This window comes from Vombatus ursinus, unplaced genomic scaffold (genome assembly GCF_900497805.2).
Source record: "Vombatus ursinus unplaced genomic scaffold, bare-nosed wombat genome assembly UNPS02014807.1, whole genome shotgun sequence".
Lineage (NCBI taxonomy): Eukaryota > Metazoa > Chordata > Mammalia > Diprotodontia > Vombatidae > Vombatus > Vombatus ursinus.
In genome coordinates, this window is record NW_020954585.1 from 46,660,120 (window position 1) to 46,682,719 (window position 22,600).

Genomic DNA, 22,600 nt, shown 5'->3' on the forward strand with positions numbered 1-22,600 from the left:
AGATTACTAGTTATTAATTTAGATTATTTCCCATAACTGCTAATAAATACTTATTCCCTTTTGTCCTCCCAAAGTCAAACAAATGACCTTAGGGATGTAAAAATGAATTACTAGCTTTGTACTGACATATTAGGCCATAGGCAAAAAATTCTGGTAGAGTGAATTACATGATCTACTTTCTTAAAAATAAGACAGACACAATGCAATAATTGATGTGAACAGAATTCTTAGTATGATTTTAATCTAGCTTCAGAGTTCTGATGCTGTTACTACTGAAATGTTCTGAGTATAATTAAGATGAATGCCTGGTACAAATAGATGCATTACTTGCCTGTGAACATGCAATGAATTAAAGAAAGACAACACATATAACAACACAGGTTTAATGTCTTATGCAGTTATAGAATTCTAACAGCAAATGGCTTTTGATCAGATCTGGACAGTTCATGAGTGGAATGTAATTTGTAAGCATACTTTTACACTGTTTACACACACATACAAGACAAACATTAGCAATACATGCTTCAGCTTCATCCAAAAAGGAAACGAGAAAAGAAAAATTAAAAACTAAAATTCAGTAAAAAGAAAAAAAGTGCCAATATGGAGGTGAGACAATAAAAAACTATCAAATTACAAACTTTAATAAGATTTGACTTTCCAAAGTCAAATTCTTCCCTAGTCCATCATTAATAAAGGATGAAAAAAGAAGGGGGGTAAAGGAAGCCATGTCTATTCAAAGAAATTTCAGGAACCCCACCTGAAACTTGCAGAATCTTAAGACAATGTGAACAAAGTATAAAGAAGGGAAAAGAGATCCAATATGGACCAAAGTTATTTCTATGTTATGACCCTGGTCAGGTGAGAACTAAAACATACACATGAAAAATCTGGCTGCTTAATAAATGCCTCCAAATGTGTAATTTCAACCTGAAATAAGTTATGCACACACAAAGAACTAAAGTTCTAGATAATGCATTCTACCAAAATTGTACCAATAGCTCAAGTGTGCTATCCTCTTATATCAAGAAGAAAAAGCTATTAGCTCTCAACTCTGGGTGCCATGGAACTAAAGACAAAAGCTTTCACCTAGCTGCATCCTTTTTGGTTTTGATAATTATTAAGTACACTTGTAAAATATATTTGGATTTTTAGTTGCTCAAGCACGAAACTATCAAATATTCTTTCCAATTAAGTGACTCAGTCATTCAGCATGCAAAAGAGATGCTTATCTATACCTATTATAAAGTCATGCTTCATATAACTTGTTTGTGCCAATTCCATTATGAAAGTCAAGAAAATAGAAAAGGAATTTAATATAAAAAAAATTTCTAACTCAGTTTGATTGTTCTGGTCACTATCATCTGTAGGGTCTCAACTTTCCTTATGCAATTATCTACAAATAGCCCCTTTGTAGAACAGTCAACATTACAACATTTTAAAATATTCTGTGACAGCTTTACAAGTCTCATTTGTTGTGTGTGACACACTGTACGTAGTTTAAGTGAAGGAGAAATGATCTGTGAAGAAAAGGAAAAGAGGCTGTTTAGGGGCTGCAGGGGAAACAAAGAAGGTCAAGAGTACAAAGGAAACATCTGAAGTTTCTCAGTTGTTCCCACCATCACTTTTGGAATCACTCAAAAATCACAATCTGGCGAGGCAGCTGCTGACTCTTTTTCTTGCCCCAGGGATAGCCTGCAAGGAGGTGAAATGGAACCAGGCTTGATGGGCAGGGGGGTAGGGACAACCTGAGTGGTAGTAAAGTTATCTCCTTACCCCAAGAAGGGGGAGGTTCAATAAATGATTTGGCTAATATATAATTCTCAGGGTCCTAGGGAGGAGCAGAAACAGAACACATGCATTCCAATATATCATCCTGGTCCACAAGCCATTTGAACCACTAGGTATTTCTAACTGGGACACAACAGAAACAAGATGGCCAGTTCATAGCCAAAATGGATGTAATGGTCTGTCTTTGCTTAATACAGCAATACTATGGCAAATGAGCTTCCATTGTTAGTGAGGTCATAAACTAACAGTAGAGCCCAAAAGACTCACACTCTGGAAAAAAAAAAAAGTTAACTCAAATACTCCTAGAGTCTGTTTGGCTTAAGAATAAATGCCTGAAGAATCAGTGCCAAGACAGGCTATCAACTGGCCTTCAACTTTACCACAAACAAGGGCTGGACTATATGCAGTTAGCTCATTACTTCTGGTACTGAGGAATAAAAATAGCACGTATATGAAATCCCTAGGTAATTCAAGACACTAATCATGGCTAGTAGATGTTTTCTACCAAGCCTTGTATCCAAAGGACTAGAACTGAATTAACCATCTAGTGAGTTGTAGTTTTAAAAAAAAAAAAAAAGTTTTTTATTCAATAGCTTGATCTTGGCTCAAACTAGTTCACTAGACTTTCTTTCACTCTAAAAAAAATTAGGAAGAAAAAAAAATTAAAATTTGGTTTAACAAAAAAGGGATTTTTTTACTCAGAGTTCAGCATATTAGTAGGGTATGTAGAATTGGGCCAAGGTATATTCCAATTTTTAGTCCCATTCATCTCTGCTGTATCAGATCATCTAATACAGAGGTAGGTGGGTATGGCACTTACTAGAGGCACTCTAACGACCCCTACACCACATGCTAAAGGGATTATTGATCCCTATCTAATAATAGATATTAAATCAGATTAAGTTTTGTTTCCTCTCCTTTTTTTCCATTCCCAAATGGAAGAAGTGCTAATGGGCAGTGAAAAAGCCAAAATGTTGGCTAACGAGTATAGTTTACCAGTAAAGTAGGCTCTCAATGAGAAATGCTTACCTCCCATTTCTGAAGTACACTAAAACTTTATGTTCAAAGTCAAAGACTACTAAAGGTAACTTTAACTTATTTTAAACTCCCCTTCTCTGCCAGTCACATATTCCAAAAACACTTTTGGCACTACCAATATCAAAGAAGGATACAAATGTATATCTTTTACCCCTGGTAACTATCTGCCTTGCCATGAAAGCAAATTCAGCCCTTCAAATCTATCCAAATAAATAAATAAGTATGTATGCTCCCAAAATAATTTCAATGACCTTTCACTACAAAGGACAGGAAGTAGCTCCTTTTTCATTCATCAAAAAACTAAGCTAGGTTGTAAACTTCTTACTCTGAACTGCAAAACGGGGACATGAAATCCAATGCCACATCCTAGTGGTAGAGAGAGCTAAATGAGAAAACTTAAAGCTATTAGATAACTTTTGCTATGAACTGTGGAATCTTTCTACAAAAGTGTTCCCAGGGGCCATGTCACAAGAACTATGACAAAGATAAGAAAATTCTGCTAGCATTTCCACTACTTCAACTCCAAAATATACCTAAATGACTCTACATTGTTCCTAGGAATCACTTTATAGCAAGGCTCCAGTGAATACAACCAGAAGTTTTTGTTTAAAGAGAAATATGGGCGATTCTCATTTTTTTTTTTACCACTTATTCATTTAGATGCTTATCAGACCTATACCTTTTGTCTCCTTGTCTTTACCAACTTGTAGAATTGATTTCTGAACAGATGGAGAGAGATTACATACAGCCAGGTTTTGCCTTAGAGATCTGTTTTACTGATGGTAACTTTGGTTACCACCTGTAAATTAACTTTTTTTCCCTTCACAGATGGTTTAATTCAGCCAGTGACCAAGAAAGACACAAAGAGCAGATCTGAAAAACTCCCTTCTTTCATTCCTGTCAACTGTTCAAAACTCAACAGTGAAACCAAAAAACTAGTTTAAGCAACATTTTTTTGCTTCTATTTAATCATATTTAAGCCCAGCCCTGAGTTAGATTTATATCCTTCGAACCATTATTTTCTATCACAAAATAAACTAGTTTGTGTCTTGTTTTGGAATGCAGATTTTGAGGTAATTCAGGATGCTTTAGCCTGTATCCCCCATTTAAAAAAAAAAAAAGGAAGAGGGAATCTGACAGAGTGGTGACATTTAGAACCACAATCTCATAGTTTGTTAAATACATTTTAAAAAATTAGGACACAAAAGGTACACAGAACACAACCTAGCTAAGTCGGCATTTTATATCCAGTTTCTTCTTTCTCATATTGTTGTGCCTCAAGATTTCTCTTATAAAGATCAAACCCTTACAGAATGGAAAGGGTAAAGTTACAGTAAGAAGGCAGCTTAGCTACAGATTGAACTAAAAATTTTTTGTGCTTTCCTGGGAAAACTAAGTCAACAGGCACTCTCCTTAAAGTCAGCACACTGATTAAAAAAAAAAATACTGAATTCTAAAATAAGGTACAGATGATTTAACTACACACGCCATCTTATTCTCTAGATGTTTTCAAGTATTTTTTCTACTTCACATGCTGAGGGGAAGGAGTTGACTTTCGATCTGGAAACAGACCTCCCTTGTCCAACTCCCACAAAACAAAACCAAGAACAAAAGAAAAGTCCACCACAGAAAAAGTCCCACAAATGAGCAACATTCAGGAGGAATTTAATTAACGAAAAATAAAATAAATTTTTAGAAAAAAAAAATGGTCCAGGAGTGGGGAACTAAAGAAAGAGGGTGTCTCTTAAAAGGTCACACGTCAGTCACTAAAGTACACTGACAAGCCCATGCATAAGAAACTTTCTGGATCTTTGTCAGTGCAGAACTAACCTCAGCATCAAGAACCATGTCTTCACACTTTCTTTATATATACTTACTATTATATACATGTATAAAAAGAAATACAAACTTTAGTTTGTTATAAAGTGGCTTCTCTTTCTCCTATGCTAGCTTGGCACATGAATGCATGCAAAGCGAGGAGTTTCTAAGGGTTCACCAAACAGCTGATTTTGGCAAATAAATGGGAAAAAAAAACACAACCAAGAAAGCTAAAATAGGTAAGATTAAAAGCCACAGAAGTGAAAACAATATATTTTCTCAATAGTATAGAATTAGTCTACGGCTACAACTTAATGTCTCTGCCATCCTGTCTCCCCAAGTCACATCAAAGTTCGTAGCAGCTTAACACAGAGTCCTCAAAGAAGTATCAAGCCAGTGTTTTCTCTGCTTCAAGGGGTTAGAGTTCACAGGTTAAAGTTCAGTCAGTTCGAAGAATCATAGGAGGATGCTCACTGTCTTCATCCAATCGTAGTGCGTTGGTTTCATCTTCCAGACAAGCACCACCCACTGCACCCAGATCCTCTGTGTATGCTGCAAAGAAATAGTGACAGATTATTTGGAGGATATGAAAAATAAGAACTTCAGCAACAGGCTCTTGAAAAAGGTCATCGAAGCTTAGAAACAGTTTGAGAAATATCTGCAACTCTTGAGTATCTCATGCTATCTGTTAAAATACCGACACAAAATTCTAAACTTTAAACGTGTATTGATGAAGTGCTCAAAAGATGAAATGCACTTAAATGCTATCAGCACAGTTAAAAATTAGGAAGTATTTGGTATAGTCATAATTGACTACTCACAGTTGCTAAGTAGGTATATTAGTGGAAAAGATGATAATTAACCAATTGCTCTTCCACTGTCTGACGTATCAAAAGAAAAGAGCAGAGCCACAGACAAATTATTTTCCTGTCATACAGACTTTCAAAGATGTAGACTGGTGCTCTGAAGCAACTGACTACACATATATAAAATGTTTACCACAAGTATCACAGAAGCAAAGGAAATACTAAAGGGATATGGCAACTCTTACGGTGTTACATACCTCCAAATTACACTGAAAAAAAGAATCCTGAGTCATGACAACTTTGATAAAATTTTTAAACAAAACAGAGGAAAGAAGAAAGTATGGATAAGAAAAAATTGGAATTTGGGCCTGAAAAATCTAAAATGTAATAGTTCCCACATGTCTACTTAAGTGATATCTGACAGCATTACCATTCCACCCCTACCCCACCCAAGGAAAAGAGAATAAAAATGTGAGAGTTCAGTGAGACAATAAATCTACAAAAGAACCTGAAGGAGCAGATACCAGGCAGGTTATATTTACAGTTATTTGAAATATTTGTATTTAATATAAGGAAAGTTCCCGCTACTCCCCCCTTACCGTGTCTTGTAGGTGAGGAAGGTACATAAGTACCTCTTGTCACAGCAGTACTGTAGGTCTGAGCTACTAATGGACGGTCATGGGATGCAGATTCTAAGATTTCATTGGCCGGCTCCATACTGCCATCCAATCTGGAGATATTTAGAAAAAACGTAACTGCCATGATGTAATTATATTACTGTATCATACAGTCCAACACCAACAAGGAAAAGGATACAGACATTAAAGATTATAAAACATTATAAAATATATACCCTAAACAACAGTATTCCCGAAAAGATCTAAATGACTTCCCTGGAAGCTTTCAAGCAAGGAAGAAGAAATACTGTGAGCCTCAAGTCAGGAGGAGAGAGATTGGCAGTAGTCCCAGTAACCTGCCTGCCACCAGACATTCTCTCCTCTACCTGGTCACTTCAGGGCTACAAAGGCATAATGCTACCTGTTTATTTCTGTTGTACAGTCTTTCTAGATCCCTCGGTGAATGAGTATCTGAGATGGAATGGACCAGGTTATGACCTTTTATCAAAAGGTTAGAGAAGCCACAGTCTGGAAGTCTAGCAACTGCAGACAGTCAACAAGCAGCCCCCAACATGCTAAAGATGAAAAAAGCACAACAAAAACAAGTAGCCAAAAAACCACTCAGAATGCTACTGCTCTTTAGCAAGGATGATGAGGCCCTCAACTAGGGTGATGAAAAAAAGAAGGTATAAGTAAAGAGAATGTATAAGAGAAGCTATGAAGGTAGTAATGCCAGATCTGGCAATATTTGGGTATGTGAGGTAAGAATGAGGAACTGAGGAGCCTGAGGTTATAGGCCTGAGAGAGACTGAGATGATGGTGCCCTTGACAACGACAGGGGAAGTTTGTAAGCAGGTAGAGTTCGGGGGGAAAAAGAATTTTGATCTGCACAAGCTGAGATGCCTGTAGGACATCTGGCTTGAAAGGCATTTGGAGATGTAGGATGGTAACCCAACAGAAACCAATGTGGGACATACATATCTGGGAATTATTTCCATAGTAATAACTGAATCCACGGGAACTGAGATCCGCAAGAGAGATCACTATGTGAAGTAAGAAGTGTGGCCAAGAACACAGCCTAAGGAAGACACCTAATTTCCTGGTGGAGCCTGCTGGTGGCTGCATCTACCAAATCTGGAAAGGATGAGCCCTGAGGAGCACCCAGCTTGACCCCGTCCAGCAGTTACTTGCCCCAGCAACTGAGTTGATGCATCTCAGAAACAAAGGAGGAAGGTGGGGGGAGTTGAATTCACCTCCCTTTGAGACAGATCCCACGGTTTCAATTATCCCTATACAGACAATCCTCAGATCTATTCATCTAGACTTAATTTGTTTTCTGAGCCCCATGCTCACATCAACTGCTATCTCAAACCTGGTAACATCTCAGTCACTGTCCAAAATTAAATTCATTCTCTTTCCCAAATCCTCTTCTCTAACTCCCCTATTACAGTATTACTATTCTCCTAGTCCAAAACCTATCAACCAGATTCCGCCCTTGAATTTACACCGTATTTCCAATGTTGCTATTCTACTTCATAACACTTCTCTTCTTCATTCACTCAGCCACTCAGGTTCATACCATCCTGCCCTTATACTTGAACTACTGCAACAGCCTTATGGTTGGTCTCTCTGCCTTAAGTCTCTTCCCACTATAACCTATCCTCCATGCAGCTGCCAAAATGATTTCCCTAAAACTCAAAGTTTGACCGTATTGCCCCTTCTTGCTGTCCTTGTCCAAGACACTCCACCTTTGGACTTTTTGCCCTTTTGCTGATTACCATTCCTAGAATGTCCTTCCTTGCTTTCTTCACAGACGCCTTTTCTAGCCACCGCACTGCTTAAGGCTTCCCTTTGAGATGACCCCCTCCATCTGCAATGTATATATGATATATCCTTATATTCCCTGTACCTTAAGAGTTTAATGTTTGTTTACTGAACCAGTTAACTTCTATGAAGGTCATAAACTTCAAAGGTGGTAGAACCTGAACCTAGCCTCCCTCCAGGACTTGACCTCTGACCTCCTTTCCTTTGTATTCACAGCATTTAATACAAGACAGAATGCTTGCTAATTGATAACGATCACCTGAAGTTTTGAGTTCATTCCTTCCAGGGACAAAGGGGAGTGTACCCTTGTGTGGCAGGATGTTTCTGTAACTCACCTTGCTAAACTTTCTCAGCAAATATTCCTTTGTAAAAGATTTTTTAAAAGAATTACGTATAATGAAATTTTTGTAGATCAAGGCACTTAAGACCTATCCCCAATTTTCACACAAGCAACAGTATTGCATTCTTTATTCCAATGCTTTGCCCATAGGTGTTTTGAAAGTGAAAGAGTTGGGAGAGTACTTCCAAATATATGTGCTATGTAGGGTCTCATCTGCAACTTTCCCATTTTCAGGGACCGAGAAGCCTGTTGGTATTTCTCCTTAATCCTCGTGCCTTCCTTCTGAAATGATCTCCAAAATACTTTTTCTACATCTTCTAAGTAGCTACTCATGTTTTCTGTTCCATTAGACTATGAGCTTGACAGCAGAGACTGTTTTTGCCTTTCTTTGTAACCCTAGCATTTAGCACCTATTAGGTTCTTAAATATTGACTGAAATGAAATATAACTGTCATAAAATATGAGTGAGAAAACTGGTAAGAAACTGATACAGAATGAAATAGAAAAAGGACAATTTACATAATAACCTTATAAAAACAATTTTGAAAGACTCTGAAACTCTGCTTGATGCAACGAATAGCCATGTTTCCAGCGTACTGAGATGAAGCCCACTACCCTATTCTTCCAGACAGATGATGGACTTACAATGGAAAATGAGAAAACTTTTTTGGATACAGTCACTGTGGGACTTTATTCTGTTGGCCTATGCACGTTTATTAGGCAGGTTCTGCTTTTTGAACAGTACAGTTACGGGGATGGGAGGAAAAGAAAACAGATCCCATCTGAATTGCCCAGTTTCAGGGATCCTCTGGGGAAACTTCAGGTACCGTTTTGGAATCATGTATGGTTTATACACTCGTGGCGATACTTTGGTGTGACGCATACTTCTGTCTATATTTCCCGTGTTTCAGAGCTCCCTAGGGAAAATGATGGGTAACCTATCTCACAGACCACAAGATTTGCTGTGACCCCTTGTGAAAAGACATCTGGAGATTGTCTGGACATCCAACTGGATTATCTAGGTGTTTCAGAGTTCCCTGGAGAAAATAGTAGGCGTCATTTTTGAGAAACCCAGCAGATTTTGCTGGGCAGACATCTAGTTGGATTCCCAAATGATATCAGGAATCTCTAGAGAAAAGTTTAGGGTTCTATGTTACTATGGGAACCCCCCAAAATTTTTTATAGGCTTAAATCCTGTGAAAGTAGGACCAGAGCAGAGGACCCCTTAGCAGAAGAGGGAGAGTTTCCTAATCTATAGCTCTTCATATTCAGTTGCTACACAAACCAATCTGTCACCTGAGGCTTAAGGGGTGACCCACAGTAAACCCTGCAAGGATAATTTCATAAGGTCTGGGAAGCTCTACTGGGACCAGTTTTCCTGCTGTAATAAGAAACCTGATTTTTCTTTTCTGACTTTCGGCATGGGAAAGCTATTTTGAGCACCAAGGCAAGCTCTTGTTAAATATGAAGTAAGCAGTAACCTCTGATAAATACAATAAAAGGTTCTTTGCTAAATCTGCCTGTTTGTGGGAAACTGATTTCCTGTACATGTGGGACTTAAGTTCTATACCACGAACTTTTGTTATAAGAAATGGAAGTGAAGGGGCACAGCATTTATTAACTGCCCACAAATGGGGGAATAACTAAACAGATTACAGTGTATTAATGTAATAGAACATTATTGTTCTGTAAGAAAATGTCCAAATGGATGGTTTCACAGAAACCTGGTGAACAGTGAAATGAACAGAACTAGTAACACTGTAAAGATGACTTCCAAAGACTAATCAATGACTAACCATTATTACAAAGAGCCAATGATCAAGTATGCTTCTGACAAAAGTGATGGATTCAAGTTATAGAATGATACTTTCAGACATAGTCCATGTAGGAATTTGTTTTGCTTGATAATGAAATGTGTATTTTATACAACTCCTTTTTTTTCCTGAACTGTTATGGGGGTGGAGGAGAGGAGGAGGGAAAATGGAAACTAGGGAATAGGTTGCAAAGCTTCCTGAACCTAGGTGAATGAGTATCTTATTTCGCAGGCAGCAAAAGTCCAACTTCACCTTCCCCCTAACCCTACCCCCACAACTGAGAATAAAACCTATTACAAAACATGTATGATCACGAAAAAAATTTTCCCATTAGTTATAGCCAAAAAAAAAAATTGTTTCATTCTGCACTTCTTTCATCATCAGGAGGTAGGTACCATGTCTCAGATACTGCTGAAACATTTATCAATGTAATGACCAATTAGGGAATTAGAGTTCCTAATTCTTTCAAAGTTGTTTTCATCTTACTGTTCGTCCCTGTATAAACTGTTCTCCTGGTTCTGCTCAAATGACTCACTCTGTATCAGTTATCCCAGTATTTTTGGAAAAAAATTTTTGGAAACCATACCCTCCATCATTTCTTATAGCACAACAGTTAGAAAACTTATCACATTTACATACTGTAACTTGTTCATTCTCCAATTTATGGAAACTTCCTCAGATTCCCATGCTTTGCCACCTCAAAAAAGGCTCTATTTTTGTAGGTCCTTAGGACTTGTTTTATTAGGACTAATCCCTGTCTATTTTCCCCTTCCCCTTTCCTCCTATTTCACTGTTGAATAAAATGTACTTCTGTACCCAACTGTATGCATGTGTATATGGTCTTCTTTTCTTTGAGGATGGATCATCAAAACTGCTCTCCCTGTCCCCTCACCTGTACAGATGTCTACTTTCCCTCTCATTTCATTTTCTTTAACCTTCCTTACCCTTCCCTTCAAGTGTATTCTTTGCCTTTTCCCATTCTTCTCCCGAGATCATTAAGACATAACAAAACCACTTCCAGGCCTTGGGAAGAATTAGACTTCCGTTATGACCTTTGATGACAGGGTTCAGAGAATCATCTTCCCATATTTGAATGCTGGCCATTTATCCTTATTCTTATTGTTCATTCATATTTGCCTTTTTAGGTTTGCATGCAGCTGTCACTTTCATCAGGAATTCTACTGCCATTCAAGGTTCATTTTTCCTCTGTAGCAATATAATCAGTTTCAAGTTTATATCCTTTGCCTTCTAGAATATAATCCAAGTTCTCTGCTCCTTTACAGTGGCGGCTGCTAAATCACATGTGATCCTGACTGTGGATCCTTGGTATCTGAATTCTTTCTTTCTGGCTGCTTGTATTATTTGACTCAGTAATTTTGAATTTTGGCTATGATGTTTCCGGAAGTTTTCATTTTAGAGTTTCTTCAGGAAGTGACTGGTAGTTTCTTTGAAATCTAGGCAGATTTGTTGTCTAGGTTCCTTTTCTGGTCTCAGAATTCAGATGGTCCAATGACTAAATTTTTTCTCCTCAATCTGTTTTCCAAATCAGTTGTTTTTGCTATGAGATAACTTACATTTTCTCTTTTAGTCTTTTAAATTTGTTGCTTGGGCAAGGTTTTGTACCTCTTGGGGCAAGCTGTTAATTTCTTTTCCAATTCTTTTTTCTCTGATGTTTTCACTTAATTAGCTTCATTTCTTCCAGGCATTCTAGCTGTTTGAGCCCAAGTTGTGCTTTCTCAAAGACTTAGGGTCATTCTCTTTTTCTGTGTTTGTGTCTTGAGTATCCTTACTACCATAAGTTTTTTATGGCTGGGTTCTTTTGTTTACTTGTTCTTCCAGGTTACATCTGTTTGAAGGAGTTTTTTTTTTTTTGGGTGGGTGGAAGCTCATTGTATTGCATCTTGTACCTCCATCATCTTAGCTCCAACTCCACTTCATGCCCTTTAACTGGTGAATGAGTATCTCAGATGTAATAGTCCAGGTTACGACCTTGTAAGCTTTAAAATGTGGGAAGGAGCCACTAGAAACCCATCAAGTGTAGTATATAGCAGAGTCAGCTGACAGTCATAGTAGCTGACTCCAGGGAGGAGCCAGCCCTATAGAATTACCTGCCTGACCCAAGCCCAGAAAGGAGGGACAATGAAGCATGTATTTTTGAAATGCACGCAACTTTAAGACTGGGAGGAAACACATGAATTTATTATATACTTGAAAAAAAAGAAAAGCAGGTAACAGATATTCTCAGTATCATGTACAAGCATCAGGATAACAATGAAATCTGTGACTCTCAAAAAAAGCGGCACGCTAACTTTTTCCTACCTAGCAATAGGGAAGCAAATGAAAGGGCAACCTCTCCAGTATCCTATAGAACTGTTGTCGATAAGGACAATACATTCAAAATGCATCCCAGTCAGGTAAGGATGGCAGGGTGGAGTAACAGTGTATTGGGGAGACTGGCCAATAAGTGTTTCCATGATGCATGTGCAATATGAGTCTGCCTGCTGGTAATCAACGTAGAGACCTGGTGAATTCAAGTATATGGTGAAGCCCTGTTAGCCCTTGTACAGCTGTCCATGACTGATCTTGTTGAACATAAACACACGGTGCTCCTTCTGTTGGCTCTGTGGAATCTTTCCTGATTCTGAGAGAATCTGAGATGAGATAGACCAATTTAAGATCTCATGGGCTTCAGAAGGGTCCATAGAGCCTGCTGACAGCCACAATATCCAAGCCTGGTATGGAGCCAGACTTGAGGGATACCTGCTTGGCCCAGCCCAGCAATAGCTAGCCTCAGTCACTGTGTCCTGCAAGCAAGGGAGCAACTCATTCATTAGTTATGTAACACTCAGAAGTGAATCTGGTGGGGCTCACTCCAATGACTCTGTAGAGTTTGGTAATTCTTCCCTCCTACACTTTGAAAAGACACTAAAAAACAAACAGACAAACAAAAACAAGTACAACAAATGGAACTAAATGAAATTTTTATAAATCAAGACATATTTGAGAACTTCCACTAATTAACTGCTTTCATATTGGTTTGCTTAAAGCAAGAATCAATAAAGCAAGAATATTACTTAATTCCAGTGCTCTGCAGTAACATGCAAGAGGGCAAAATTCAAAGCATGATGCTCTAGTGGCAGCATGATTTTAATATTTTCACTGTCCAAGACATCAATCAATTTGCATTTTATTAAGACCTTATGTACCAAGAACTGAGCTAGATTCTTGGGATACAAAGATAAAAATATAACAGTTCCTATCCTTAAGAACCTCATTACCACATAACATCAAGCTTCACTCTGAAAAGTGACATTCAAGAAAGGCAAAAATCTAGCCAATCTGAAAAACTGTGTTAAACTTTCAAAAAATGTAACAAATACTGTAAATATAGTAAATGCTATCATCTACTCTGTTGGAAAGATAAACTTCTGTCCTCTCCTCTAACCACTTCTTGAAAAAACCTTAAATGTGGGAGGACGCATACTTGTGAAATCAATTTGATAAACTTACTTGTGTTGTTTCATCAAAGTGCACTCCCCTCCTTCCTGAGGATCCAGGTTGTACATATATAAGTATCCATCAGAAGCTCCCACTAATAATCGGGGAATCTTCTGAATTCTAGAGAGGAGAAAATGGTGAGCATTTCAGCAACATATTTCTTTCAAAACCAGAAGATTATGCTTAACCTTATCAATATACCACAATGAGCTTACTGAATGACCCTGGATAGCTAAAAATGCTCCCCCACATTAACAGAGGGGCACCAGATCACAGAGCTAGCACTGGAAGGGATCTCAAGTTCCCTCATTTGCAAAGACTCAGAGAGGGCAAGGCAGCTGCCTATGGTCAAATAGGCAGGATTTGAAATCAGGACCTCTGAATCAAAATCCAGCCACTTTTCTACTGTACCTCAAAAGAATAGTAGTTAACTAAGGTCTCTAGCAATAAGGGTAATTACAGTTTATGTCAGGAAACATACAATTTCAAATGAGATCAAAACAAAACTGTAAAACTCCTATTAAAAAAACCTCAAACTTCTCATCTTTAAATATGGGTAATTTTAACTCTGACCTTGCCAAATATAAAGAAAATGCAAACTGAAATTGTTAGAAGGGAATTTGGAAAACAAAAATGAATGCTGAATAATGATGATGACCAAGTCTGGTAGTTCAGAGAGTTAAAAAAAATGTACCTCCCTACATTCACTGCAGAGGTGGAATATGGCATACTGCTAAATACAGATGTTGTTAGTTTTTTAAAAATCTTTGTTATAAGGGTAGGGGAAAGGTGAAGAAAAAGAGTGAATAAGAAGGGCATAAATAAAAATGAGCTAATTTAAAAAAATGATTTGGAGTGCAAAAAAGAGGAATCTGGTTAAACACCTTCAGACTTTAATGAGAGACAAAGAAGCATACATAATGTAAAAGGTCATCTTTCTGTTCATCTGCAGCTTATATTCAGGGCATTCCATGACTGGGCACTCATCAAACAACTGAAATTTTAAAAACTAATAAATACTAATGAATAACTAAAGAATTTCAATGTGTGTTCAAGATACACCTGAGAACTTTGGTTCAACATTTTTCCAGATCAAAGTGACTGTTTCCACCAATTCTTTGAATAATTTTCTTCAATGCAATTAGAAGATCCTCAAAGGGTGCCTATCAGATGATGTAAGATAATAATGCTACAAGTTTGTATTTCTATATTGCTTTAAAATTTGCAGAGTGTAAATCCTGTGAGAGCAGGTAGTTATAAACTACTTTTTAAGCCATGTCACATGAGGAAATATGCTCAGAGAGGTTATCTGTCCACACTCACACAACTATTAAGCAAACTCAAACCCTGCAGCTGTACCATGATCACTTCAAACAACCTGGGTCAAGAACTTCCTTGCTATTCAACATAATCATTGCAAATCAGATTATGTAAACACCATTCACCATACTTACGTGGCAAGTGAACAGATATTTTTGTGACCGCAGAATGGTAGTCGGACAGTAGCAAATGCTCTACCCTGGTTAAACATTTCTGTTACTTGAGAGGGCAAATAGCTGGTAGATGCCATAAGCACTTTCCCAAAGTAACCAGTCCAGGTAGTGGGTTCCTCCTGAGGTCTAAAAGAAATAATGGTGTCAATTTTCTTGATCTGCCTCATGAAAACCCTCCAGGAATAAAAAAAACATACTATTCTTTATGAATTCAATTTCTACTTCCTCATCAATGTTAGCCTATGAAGCTTGAAATACCTTTTTACGTTCCTAAATCAAGAAAAATTAAAGTCAAATGCTCTCGGAAGGAAAAAATTATGCAACTCTGTAGCACCATATAATACTTAATACCGTTCCATTTCTTTATTGTTATAAAGACAAAATATGCATTTTAATGCCACATAGAGGCACAAAAATTTTATTAGGAGCTAACTGTGTATGTATGTCATATGAACAAACTATTTTCCTTTTTAAAAATTAAATAGATTGAAAAACTTTACAAAGGCATTTTAAAAGAAAGACAGTACAGGCCAGCCTAATCTGACAGTTACTCTAAAGCATCTTTCATAGCAAACTACAATTGGAATACTACGCTAACATCCTGGGCATCATACTTTAGGAAGGATACTACTAAGCTTGAGAAGGACAAAAGGATGACCATGACTGATTGATATATGACTGGAGGAGATTCAAGCGGCTGTCTTTACATACTTGAAAGGTTGTTATGTATTGAATGAGCTGAAAGGGACCTCAGAGGCTAGCATCTATTCTATCCTCTCCTTTTCCAGATGAAAAAAACTGATGACCACAGAGATTAAGTAACTTGCCTACATTTACACAGGCTGTGAGTACCAGAAAGGGAATTTGATTCAAAAGTCTGTTATGTTTTATCCCAGAAGTTAAAGAGGTGGAAATTACAAAGAGGCAAATTAAGGCTTAATTATAGGAAAAACTGTTGGAGCTACTGTTTAGCTCCTCAACTCAAACTGTTGAGTTGTTTAAAGAGGTAATGTTCAACCAAGGCTGGATGACCACTTGCTTGTTGGGGGAAAGGATTTTTTTTGGGGGGGGGGGCGGGGGAAGGTGGTGTAGGCCTCCCCCTACCCCAGGCAGAAAGGAAGGAAAGAAGGGACAAGCATCTACTATGTACCAGATCTTACTTGATCCTCACAACAATCCTGGTAAGTAGGTTGCTATTATGATCCCATTTTACAGTTGAGGAAACTAAGGCAAACAGAAGTCTAAATGGTTTCTGTCCCTTTCAACTCTAAAATTCTCTACTACTATAAGAAACAATCCATTTCCAAGCTTACGCACTTTCTAAAATCTAATATTCTGACTCACTTCTCTTTCACAGTCTCAAGTTTGAAGATGTGCACTGTTTCAGTGTTACTGGATGCAGAGAGGAACATTCCATCCATGCTGAAGGCCAAAGAGCAAATGCTTACACACCTGAAGAAGAGAATTCATCAAGATACAACTTAACTCTCTTCTATCCTCTAAGAAAGGGCACTAGTAAATATTAAAGAAATATCTGCTTAGATATGACTATGATAACAAAGCATTTACTGTAACATGATATTTGGGCTTCTCATTCTGTTTGGCTTTTTTTCTCATGAAGTAGGAGGGTAAAAAGAAAAAAAATCTGTAAAATATACCATCACAATGAATTAACTTTCAAGTAAGACTTTTTTATTAGCCCCAAGTTCCTTATATTGAATATAGCAATCTATAAGGAAAGAGGAGAAGGAACAAACATTTATACTATGTACTAAGGACTTTACAGAAACTGAGGCAAAGATTGAGTGACTTGCCTGGGGTTACATGGCTATTAAAGTGTCTGATTCATACAGAAGATGGTGCAAATCAGCAACCTTTAAATACCATTAAGGTGGCAGAACTTCATAAATATGGTGTCTAAGTATCAATGTAAAGTGTTCTCCCTGGTATATATGGATTTAATTATAGCCAAAAAGAATAATTTATTTTTACTCCTAATTAACAAGGGCAAGAGGTTGATATTCCACTTGTTATAATAAGGTCTCATCATCCTGGTTTGGGGTCATATTCATATTTTGGGTCAATTATTTCAGAACTGCAGATGAATGGCAGAGAGTTCCAGTTCAAGGGCTATAACTAGTAATTTGAACTGTAACTGAAATTAACTAGTTTAGATTCTGGATTTATTAAAAACCCTTATATAGTTTATAATCACATTCTTATTAGTAGAGAGCACTAACCATTGGTTCAGTGAAGCAGTAAAATCCTGAATCTAGTTAATTAAGCAATTGTGATCAAGTTGCCTTCTATGGAGATTTCTCCACTTGTAAATAAGTATATTTGCTAGTTACACTATTTACAGTACTGATCAGACTGTGGTTTCATATTTAGGGAGTGCTGGCGAGAAATTTCTTCTACCAATGCAGGTTGGCATTTTTTCTGCTGCCTAGTCTTTAGAGAGTTGCCTAGAGCACTGAGAGGCTAGGTAACTAGGCCAGAGGCATATAACCAGACTATGTTAAAGATGGATCATGACCAGGTCTTCTTGGCCAGCTCATGCTATGGATACATCTTAAAAAAAAATTTTCCAATAGCAAGTGGAATCCTTTTGTTAAAACTGAAAATTTAACTAGATAATAAAATTCATATTTATGCAAGGAGGGGAAACATGAGGGTTGTCTAGTCAAAACTTTTCCAGGTTCATGTGGTGCCACACAAATCATTCCAGATTTAAAATTAATTTAATCCACTGTTGAAATCTTTTCATATAACTTTTGTTAGTTTAAACCTATTTCCACTATATCCAAGATAACCCACAACTAAAATCCAAATATCCTAAAGCATTTCCAAGAAATGCTGATATACATCACCTCTTTACTCCTCTCCGGAACTCAAAGATTTTCTGTCCTTCTGGGATGGAAAATACCCTAATCACAGTTCCCTATGATAGGAAAAAAGAAAAATAATCTAGACAAACCATTAACTATTGGTAATGTAAGAAACAAATAAGAAAAATAGAAACATAGGAAAACAGGAAAACAACATATGATAAATAACACTATGTAAGGGAAGGAACCTCCTATGTAAAGGAACTTCCTATGTAAAGGGAAGGAACCTCCAAACCCCTCAAAAGTCAAAGAATTTTGTGTAACTGTTAGTGACCAAGGTCGAAAATGCACCTTCTCTCTTCTGCAGTGGTGGGGGACTATAGGATGTGGATCCCCACTGAACTAGTTGATATTAGTTTTGCCTAACTTCTTCCTATTTTTTACTTCGTAATAAAAGACAGCTCTCTAGGGGGAAATGGAAGGATGTATTAGAAAATGAAGATGAATTTAAAGAAAAGGGGGCTCAATAAGAATTGTGGGTTTTTCCCAGCAAGACTCTACCACTGGGCCAGTGGGAAAGATGGATGAGGTTACAGTTAACCATATTTCCCTTGAGGGCTCACTGTAAGAAGAGACAGCTTAAAAATAAATGAAGTATTTTGAAGCAAAGTAAATTTCATTTAATGTGTAGGAATTGTTTGCTCTGATCTATTGAAGAGCTCAAAGCCTATGTAATGGTTGAAATCACCCCTCTTTTTCTACCTGTCAGTGATGTGACTCAAATTCTAAATTTAGTTCTATAAATATGCAAAAGATGTTAAAATTAGGTTCAAGGGACCACACTGATGGCTGAACAATCGATGCATCTTTTTATTCTTTGCAATGTTTACATGGAAACATGATTGGCTGTTGTGAACAGTACTGGCAAAAACCTTAAATGAAATCCTCTGACTTACAGCAAATTATGACCTACCTTCTCAGAAGCAGTGGCAAGTTTGGTACCACTTGCATCAAAAGCCAAGGCTGCTAGGGGGCTATCATGAGCTGGTATCATATTAGCAGCCCTCTAAAAAGTGTAAAAAGAAATAAAATGTTAATTATTGAGCAAGAAATAATTTATCAGTTATGTGCTAGAAATACAGATAAGCTGCTAAAATGCTAATAGTTAATGAAAATATTAAATCAATTTGTATCTTAAAGGACAAAACTACTGTATTGAAGATTTCTACAATGCTAAAGAAACAGATAGCTATGAACTGAATAAACAATATGGCAATGAGACATGAAAGGGCAGAAGCCGCCTCAGATCTCACAGATCACAGCAAAAAAGGTCTATACTACAATTCTAGAAAATTTAGATTTCCAAAAACTCCTCCAGTGCATAAAAACTTTCCTATCAATCATATTTTGCAAAAGGGATCCTCACCAAATTAATAGTGTCAAAGACTTGTACTTCCCCAATAGTCGCACTCCCAGGATAAGCCAGATAACAATTGTCATTGTTTATTGACAGCGCACACAAACCTGTAAAGAATACAAAGAGGACCAGTGGTAAGGGGAAAAAAAAAAAAAACAATTTTTTTTCTCTTTCATTTAAAAAGTGAACTCAAAATACATATGGTATTTAAAATTTTTAGCAATTTACTTCATTTTAAGCATTTACCCATTTGATACCTACATAACGAGGAGTGCAGGCACCTGAATGATTTACCAGAAGTGTAAGGCCAAGATAATCACTTTTAGTGCTTAACAAATTATTATGAACAGTTTGAGGACTTGAATTTGAACTGTTATCCCCATAAAAAAGAAAATTAAAGAGTTATTTTATTTATCGAGGTTTTATATCTCTTACTTTTTGGCCAATTCTGACTTTTAAATTATTTTCTTCAATTATTTTTTATGCCTCTTTTACCAAGCCGTTAATTCTATTTTCACAATTTTCTTGCATTGCTGTTCTTTCCAATTTTTCCACTGTTCTTATTTGATTTTTAAAATCAGTTTTTGTTTTAAAAAAAACTCTTTAGCTCTTCTAGGACTTTCTGAGCTTGTATCCAATCTGCACTTTTCTTTGAAGCTTTGCTTGCAGATGTTTAAGTCACTGTCCTCTGAGTTTGTCTCAAGTTTCTCTGTCATTATACAAGTTTTTTATGGTCAATTTCTTCTTGTTGTTTGCTCATTTTCCAGCCTATTTTTTTGACCATGGACTTACAGGAGTTGGACTCTGCTCACTCTCTCTGGAGATGGGGGTGGGGGAGGGACTTGGAGGGAGGGTAGATATCTGGTCTGAGATACTATATGAGCTTTTGCTGCTTTCACAGCTCGTTAAGTTTTCAGTACTTCCAACCTGGTGTGATCCAGTGTCAAGTCTCATTTCCTCCCTGGTTTGAGCTCTGGTCCTTACTCAGGTAGAGTAGGGCCCCCTGCTTCCTCATGACCTCTCTCTGCCCTGGAACTGTGATCCAGAACTGGTTACTGGGTGACAAAGCTGCCAGATGGCACCTGTTTCTGCTCCCAATGCTAATACAGGAGTCTCCTGGACTCTGTCTAGAATTTTTTTTTTTTACCATCCCTAGGCATTATTGGACTGCTCCTGCATGCTGCTGTTACTGCCTTAGCCAGATGTTACTACCACTTCTGGTGTTGCTTGCTTTGGCCCAAGTCCCTGCCCAATTGTCTGCAGACCTCTTTTTCTGTCTTCCTAAGCTGCCCTAAGCTGGAAAAAAAAAATCACTCACTGACTTTTAACTGGTTTTCCTACACAGAATTCAGTTTGATAGTTTAGGCTGTTTGGGGTGGGGGTGGGGAACATTAAGAGAGCAAAATGTTTTCAGGTCACAATCTTTACTCCACCGAAAGGAAAATTACCTATGCCTCATTTCTACATACATTATTTAAGGTGATAATAATAAAACATTTATATATTGCTTTCCAGCTTAATTTTTTTTTTTTACTTTTTTTTTCCCCAGGTTGGGCAATGGAGGTTAAGTGACTTGCCCAGGGTCACACAGCTAGTGTTTTATGTCTGAGGCCGTATTTGAACTCAGGTCCCCCTGAATCTAGGGCCGGTGCTCTATCTACTGCGCCACTTAGCCGCCCCCTGCTTTCCAGTTTACAAAGTACTTGCTTTCCACAGATTCTCATTTGGTCCTCAGAATAATCCTGTGAAGAAGGTACAACAGATGTGGCCAACAGCATTTTACAGATGAGGAAACTGAACCTGAGAGAGGTGTGATTTGAACTCAGATCTTCCTGATTTCATGTCTGCTCTATATTCACTAAACCACTATGCTTCTTAAAATTACTTAAGAAATTCAGTGTAGTTAGAAAATCTCCCACCTGCAGTTACCTAAAACAATTGAAAGGCAACTACAGAGATACATAATGGAAACTAAATATTTTAAAGTGTTTTGAATTTCCAATAAAAAGACTAATACAGAAGTATTAGTTTTCTTTTTACCAGTGAATTTACCTGCAGGGTTAGGGGGAGTTTCCCTGATTGTATGCAGTACCTTCATATCACGAATATTGTGTATGTATAGACATTCTTCTAGGCATACTATCAACCTCTAAAGAATGAAATGGGAAAAAAAAAAGAAGAAACAAGATTACCATATGATTCTATCCTGAAATGTTAGGATCATTTAAATAAGCATTTTTTATTAAACGTATTATACAACAGTTACTTCATCTGTATCTCAGAGTAATTAAGATTCCTCTAATAACAAAAATATTTATTCTACAGTCAGCTTGCAATTATCCTTTCCCTACACTCAATCTCATGCCATAAACAGAAAGCTTTTAGGGATCCTTAGGGAATAGCCCTTTCCTTGACAATGCACTTATTCAATGAGGAAATAGGAGCTGCATAGGGAAGTCTCATAAAACCAAATCAAAAAAGATTAAGGTTCTCCTATGTACAGGAGACTTTAAGGGATATAAACAAGGTTGAGGTAAAGTTCTCTAGAAACACAGGAACTGGCCGGGGAGACAAGACTTAAGCATATAAAATGCTAAACAAAAAAATAATGTTCAAAACAAGAGTGGAAGAGATGCCGCAAGAATATACAATTGTATGATGAGCTGAGAAAGAACAGGAAGGTGGAGAACTGCAAGGCATGTTTAGGAGACAGTGAATAAATTGGTTTTACTGAAGGAGAGGATGAAGGTAACTGTGAAGGCCCTTGAATAAAAGAGTTTGAACTACATTCTTTAGGAAATGGGAAACCATTGAAACATTTACAAAAACAAAAGACTTGGATACATTTATTTCACTCTTACTTTTCAAAGGCTGTTAACTTACCTGCCTATTCAATTTGACTGCCAATATGGTATTGGAATAGCTATAATTGCATATTTCAGTCCCCTTCTTAAAGTGGCAGACTTTTAGCTTCCGTGGAGCTTTGAGGCTAACAATAGCCACCAGGCTACTTGAAAACAATCTTTCCACGATACACACATCTTCGGTATCAGCTGAAATATAAGCACAAAAGGGAGAAAGTGGGAAAAATCCATGTTAGTGCACACCATGACAAGGCAACTCAAAAACAATAGTATTCAGGTATAACTCTCTTCATAATCAAACATCCTACCTGGGGCAAAAGACTCCTCCTGGGCAAGTGGCAACCTAAAAGCAGACTAAATAACCAGAAAGAATACAAAGAACAAGTCCAACACAGCAGAGTATTACACTCAAGAATTCTATATATATAATTATTATAATATATATTATATACATA

General features: G+C 37.2%; 1 protein-coding gene across 2 annotated transcripts in view; it reads right to left on the reverse strand.

The window, feature by feature from the left end:
* Window positions 1-209: 209 nt before the first annotated feature.
* WIPI2 (WD repeat domain, phosphoinositide interacting 2) overlaps window positions 210-22,600 on the reverse strand; it is a 37,179-nt gene continuing 14,788 nt past the window's right edge. Inside the window, exons 3-12 of one of the 2 annotated variants that reach the window (XM_027874444.1) lie at window positions 22,165-22,334; window positions 21,334-21,430; window positions 19,291-19,388; window positions 18,838-18,930; window positions 17,907-17,977; window positions 16,381-16,488; window positions 14,998-15,162; window positions 13,556-13,663; window positions 6,050-6,180; window positions 210-5,196 (exon numbers count right to left, since the gene is read on the reverse strand). In XM_027874444.1, the coding sequence (XP_027730245.1) occupies window positions 5,084-5,196; window positions 6,050-6,180; window positions 13,556-13,663; window positions 14,998-15,162; window positions 16,381-16,488; window positions 17,907-17,977; window positions 18,838-18,930; window positions 19,291-19,388; window positions 21,334-21,430; window positions 22,165-22,334 (1,154 nt within the window). In that variant the 3' untranslated portion in view covers window positions 210-5,083. Of the gene's footprint in view, window positions 5,197-6,049; window positions 6,181-11,690; window positions 12,971-13,555; window positions 13,664-14,997; window positions 15,163-16,380; window positions 16,489-17,906; window positions 17,978-18,837; window positions 18,931-19,290; window positions 19,389-21,333; window positions 21,431-22,164; window positions 22,335-22,600 lie in introns of those variants that run through there. The other variant, XM_027874445.1, reaches the window with a different exon arrangement.